This window comes from Lampris incognitus, chromosome 13 (genome assembly GCF_029633865.1).
Source record: "Lampris incognitus isolate fLamInc1 chromosome 13, fLamInc1.hap2, whole genome shotgun sequence".
NCBI lineage: Eukaryota > Metazoa > Chordata > Actinopteri > Lampriformes > Lampridae > Lampris > Lampris incognitus.
In genome coordinates this window covers 41,500,347-41,506,346 of record NC_079223.1, presented here as the reverse complement: position 1 = coordinate 41,506,346, position 6,000 = coordinate 41,500,347, and the positions used below count along the sequence as shown (strand labels likewise).

Genomic DNA, 6,000 nt, shown 5'->3' with positions numbered 1-6,000 from the left:
GCCGAGCGAGGACTCCGCACGCTGGCGGCGTGTACACCTCAACTACAGGTGTACACGCAGGGCACGTCACCCAAAGACGCGCCATGTATTAGATAGGCAAATAACAAGGTGTTAAAGCTCGACTCCAACAACACGTTACGCATCGAAGAATGGAGCAAATGTCCATTTGTATTCCCTTATCTGCCTTGTCGCCCGCGCACTTAAGAGAAAACGCGCAAAAAAAAAAAGAAAAGCTGAAGCAGCCTCCCTAACTAGAGCTTTTAAGCAACCCACGTCGCGTCTGTGATTATTGCGGTGTGGGCAAAGACCCGAGCACCGCTGGAGTGCGTCAGGGCAAGAGACCTCGCTCCGGTGTCCGCGCGCTGCAAGCGCAAATCTGAAAGGGTGCGTCTGGCGTTTCCTGGAGGGCAGGAGTGATGCTGGAGCTCTGGCAAGTCGGCGGCCGCCTATATAAGCGCTTCCAAGACGCCGCTGATCACTCGTCCGTCCGTCCGCTCGCCGGCGTCTCTTATCCAAACGCGCCGCTTCCTGCAGCGGACGCGCCCGGCCGCCGCGCGCCGCCGCCGCCTCCTCGTTCGGAAGAGTTGCGCCGGATTCCGCGTGTTTTGCTCATTACGCGCCGCGCGCGCGGGGGGGTGAGTGGGGGTGGGGGTGGGGGGGACGTGGATTTCAAGCGTTTTTCCCCCCGGGGGGCTATTTAAGTGAAAAGTGACGAGCTCGAGCGGATTCTCCGACAACGCGGCCAGGCGCGACGAGAATGGGCTTCAGCTGGCTGCCAGTGAGCGCCTGCGTTGGGGAGCTCCCCAGAAGTAAAGTTGCGGGCTTCTCCAAACCGAATACGAATGAAAAGTCAGGGGGACAACTTTGAACACCGCGCAACGTTCAACTTAAGTTAGCTCGCCAAGCAAAGCGTCTCCCCCCCACCACCCCCACCCCCATTTCTCTCTCGTGCGTGTTTTGGACATGGACAATGGATTCTTTAAGCCTTTCCGTGAACGGCGTGTCCTACACCGAGGCGGCAGACACCTCCGAGCCCGACGACCCTTTTAGAGGACCCGTCAAGAGCATCGCCCCCTGGAATTTCACCATCCTGGCTGTGGTCATGTTCGTCGTGACGTCGTTGTCCCTGGGCGAGAATTTCGTGGTGATGTTGGTCACGTTCAAATTCAAACAGCTTAGGCAGCCCTTGAATTATATCATAGTCAATTTGGCTATCGCCGACTTCCTCGTCTCCCTGACCGGTGGAGCCATAAGTTTCCTGACCAACGCCAGGGGCTATTTCTTCCTCGGGACCTGGGCGTGCGTCTTGGAGGGCTTCGCCGTCACGTTTTTCGGTAAGTGTGCGCAACTTGTTGAACCGCTGGCGGACTGGAGGGTGACGCACGTGCGACTTTAACGTCAACGGGGCCATTGAATAAGACACAAAAAACAACACACACACACACACACACTTCATTTTAGATTAATGACATTTTAAATAATTGCAGTCTGGAAAAACCACACCCGGTGTTGTGTCGAACTGTCCTACCTTTCGTACCATGTCCGACTTTAGCGCCGATGGTAGGGTACCTGAGCCGAACCTTAACCAGCGCATGCGCAGTATAACCCAAGACATTTTAGAACACAGGACCTAAGCTGCGAGAACACACTACCCCAGAGCAACTAAAAAGACCAGACAGAAGCGCATAGACCGTCGCTTTGCCGAGGGCTTATTTTGAGCATTTTAGAAAGTTGACGAGGGCTAATTTGCATATTTCACAACCCACCCCAATTATCGAAACCGATCCTTAAAACCAAGGACACGAGACGCTTTGCAGACCGTGTTGACGGAGCAGGGGGACGGGACGGTAACAGGGGGGATCCCTCGCTGGGATCAATTAGTCGATTTGGACCGATTTAGTGGGATGGTGTCGGTTCGAGTTCGCGCATGTTAACACGTGACGCGAGAAACCACATCTGCTTTAGATCGGTGACTCTGTGACTGAGTTTGGCTACTTGTCGGTGTCACAGTGTGCGGCAGGTGTGAGGAAGATTATGGCTGGCATACAGCCATGTAGAGGACAGCAGAGTTACTCCAAATAATCAGAGACACCATTAGACTCCAGCTTTTTTTGGTTTTAACTCCAAGACACCATCAGGAGAAGACTACAGACATGTGGGGACAGACTTTTACGCACACAGCAGGTGAGCTGCAGGTGAAGACCTTAACAAGGCAACATCTGGCCCACACAGACCACCGGGCTGTTGTTCAGTAGTATCGTTTATTGCCCTGCAACGGTGTTGTATCAGGATGACATCTGGATATTGTATCGTGATACGCAGTTTTGTTGTGGAGATGAGCGCTAACGAGACTCTCCGCCTGCCTAAAACTTCTCAAAATACGAGGCCTGAAATGTTGGAGGGAGCATTATTTGAACGGCAGATTGGGTTTGATATTATACTTGTATATAAGTGATTGTTTTAACCTAACGTGTGTATTTTTCTCAGTTTAAACCGATAGCTAGGGAACCGATGGTGTCTTTCATGACTTTACTCTGATATGACATACAAAATGCTGTGACTCCAGGTTTCCAGAGGTAACTTTGCTGGAATTTTGTTTTTTCTTCTTCAGAAAACCGTTTTTGTTTGATTCGCAGGAGTTAAACCAAACTTTTGACACCACACCGGGATCAGGCGTACCCCCCCCCCAAACCCCCCCCCCCCACAAAACACACAATCTCAGGTTAACAAATGCAGGAATCACGTCTTGTGACCACACATACCATGATGTAGTTTGAAGAAGAAACACAGCTGCATGAATAAAAGCAGGGCATAGGGGCGGGGGGGGGGGTTGATTGCATTTATTGGTTTACTTCTTATTTTTTGCATTGTTTCCTAGTGGTGCGGCATGATGCAACTGACTGCAAATACCTACCGGCAGGGATTTACTGCAGGCCCTTACAAACTTTAACTTTCTCTCCCTTCTGTTTTCCTTGACACCGATACCTTCGAGAAGAATCCAGCACACAAACCTTTTGGAGCAGAGGGTAACGGCACACAACCGTACATTTCTTGATGAGGTCAAGAGCGAGGCTCGCCCTGCTCTACTACGACATGCGATCTGATCCATTAACCTGTGTGACATCACAATGTTTAGTCAATATCAACCTAGAATAATAGGCGCCAGCCTGCAATCGTGCAAGCCTTGTCTTGGTCTAGGTTTACTGGGTGCAGGTTCCACCTAACACTGCACTCGGGGGTGCACATATGAGCTTGTTTGCATTTGTAGATGATCTATATGCATTTATGCGTGCTCTGTATTAGCAGCTAAAGTTCAATACTAACCCCAACCCTACCAAGAACACCCCCCCCCCCCAACAAACACACACAGGTAAAACAGAGAGCTTCTTCTGTCAAACTGTGGGTTTTATCAAGCCACCTTCAAAGATTCCAATTTGGTTTGATGGGTTATAATTTCAACTAGTTGTGGTCATCGCAGAGGCTCCTCTTTAAAGTATCTGTCATTATTGTACACTTGGGTCTCCACTCCTCCCTTTTTCCCATCTCCACCGAGCTTAAAATAAGGGTTGCAAAGGCAAGGATGTGCGCACTCCGGGCGTAGAGACATAAGTAATTAACCAGTCTTTGAGAGTGAATTATTACCATAATTAAAGTCCCCTTTTTTAGTCCATTTAGAGGCAGCCTAATGTACCTAGCCTGCATCATTAGACTATCTCCAGAAATAGCTCTTCGGTATTTACCTCAGCACATGACGTACAGGCTGAATTCATCTTGGTGATATTTTGTAAAACACTGGTACGAGTGCACTCTGAGGAGAGGTCCTACTGAGCAGTCGGTGCCCAGTCTATGTTCTCCAAATCCATAGATACAGTTCAGCTGGGTGAAACCCCTAGACTGCAGAGGAAAAGCCATCCAAACTATGTCAACTAGTACATTAAGAGCAAGATGGAGCCACTTAACGTGCTTGACATAGCCTGTTGAGAAACCTGGTGAAGGCTCTCATGCTGAAACATGTGGTAAGCCTGATGGGAAAAAATAAATTAACGTAAAGTATAAGGCCACATTTTAACGCTTTTTTATTATGTTTCTGGAGTGCCGCTACCTCTGTCGATTTGCTGTTTGTAATTATATCAATGCAACTGACTGAATGACAAACGGCGGAGGCGCTCTTGTCTTAAATCTCACACTTGAAGATTGTTCGCTTAGAAAATAGTTGCTCATAAGCGCTATTATCATATCGCATAACATTGCTCTGTGGTTTTGAGTTTCAAGACTTTAAATGCTAATAATTGGTCCTGTGTGATTTTTGCTGACACTGTCTCAATGTGGTACATTTTGACCACCAGCACCAGCAGAATGAGCTGCCTCTGTTTATCTCAGGGATCGTGGCCCTGTGGTCCCTGGCGGTGCTGTCGTTTGAGCGCTTCTTTGTGATCTGCCGGCCCCTGGGGAACATCCGTCTGCGAGGGAAGCATGCGATGTTGGGCCTGCTGTTCGTCTGGACCTTCTCCTTCATCTGGACCTTCCCCCCCGTGCTGGGCTGGAATAGCTACACCGTTAGCAAAATCGGAACCACCTGCGAGCCGAACTGGTGAGAACTTGACATTTCTGTCATCAAGTTTTGTGTTAAAAGTAGTATGTACTAGGGGCCGCAGAGAGTACTCGAGCATTCGAGTTCTCGAGCATTCGAGTTCTCGAGCAGTTACATATATTCTAGAGTTTCTACATTAACACCCAGTACTCGTTATTCATGTGATGCTAGATCTTGCACGCACCGAGACAGCATCCGGATGTGGGCCACTTCAGGCAATGATGCGGCACTGATGGCCTTCTTCTGGCCCTGACAAAATGAATGTGAGCCTGAAGTGGCCTACGTGTATAATAGCAAATACGGCCCAAATATGCCAAATCAAATGTGGGCCTTTTTTGGCAAAGATGTGGTGCTCTCGGCAACATGAAATCTGGATGTGACCTTGAAGTGGTGAATATGGCCCAAATATCACAAAACAAATATAGGCCGCCTTTGGCAAATATGTGGCACATGCGGCATTGCTATGGCCTGGTTCTGGCCCAGATCTGGCAAACAGGAGCGGACCGCCTAAGTACCATCATTCCACACGGTATGTGGGCAGGATGAAAGTGTCGGGTGTGGGACGGGTCCGGGCCACAGCAGTTTTTCTACCTGGGCACTCAGTGTCCAGTTAGAGCCAGTTCCAGTCAGCTCTCTTATTGGTCCTCATATCGTGGATTACCGAATGTGTGTTTGCTTTATTGCTGTATTTCACTGTGCAAATTTTCTTTCCCGACTGTCACTGTGTTTATGGTCATCCTTCTCATAGCTGGATGCACTAACGGACACTAACTGTTCAGTGACATCTGATTGTTAAGGAGGGTGAATGATTCAAAAAAATTTTTGAAAGTAAAAACCATGGATGGAGAATTGGTGACACCAGGTTGTCCTATTGATGGGGTTTTAGTCAAACCTTACAACCTACTGTACTTCTGACTACCATTCATACTCTTTACAGCTCTTAAATAGTGGCTTTGGCCGACTGTATTATACTGTATCCTATTTCAGTGTTGTATTGTGTAAATTGTGTAAGCACAACATCCATTGCACGCTGTCCGTCTTGGGAGAGAGATCCCTCCTCCGTTGCTCTCCCTGAGGTTTCTTCCTATTTTTTCCTCCCTGTTAAAGGTTTTTTTTTAGGGAGTTGTTCTTTATCCGATGAGAGGGTCTAAGGACAGGATGTTGTGTTGCTGTAAAGCCCCCTGAGGCAAATTTGTGATATTGGGCTATACAAATAAAATTGACTTGACTTGTAGCGAATTCGGGGCGGGGGGGGGGGGCAGCCGGGAACTGCCGCAGTCAGGACGCGAACCCGGTGTGTCCCACATCACGGGCGACTGCGTTAACCAGTTGACTAGAGGGTCCGACCAGTTAACCAAGGGCCAGCGAGTCTAGTCATCCGTGATCGTTACACCCCCCCCCCGTCCCCT

The 6,000-nt window shown here is 49.0% G+C and overlaps 1 protein-coding gene across 1 annotated transcript in view; it reads left to right on the top strand.

Moving 5' to 3' along the window:
• The first annotated feature begins 970 nt into the window (after positions 1 to 970).
• Positions 971 to 6,000, top strand: part of valopa (vertebrate ancient long opsin a) — a 28,565-nt gene continuing 23,535 nt past the window's right edge. Inside the window, exons 1-2 of the mRNA XM_056291572.1 lie at positions 971 to 1,334; positions 4,381 to 4,591. Coding sequence (XP_056147547.1) covers positions 971 to 1,334; positions 4,381 to 4,591 — 575 coding nt within the window. The remainder of the gene's footprint in view (positions 1,335 to 4,380; positions 4,592 to 6,000) is intronic.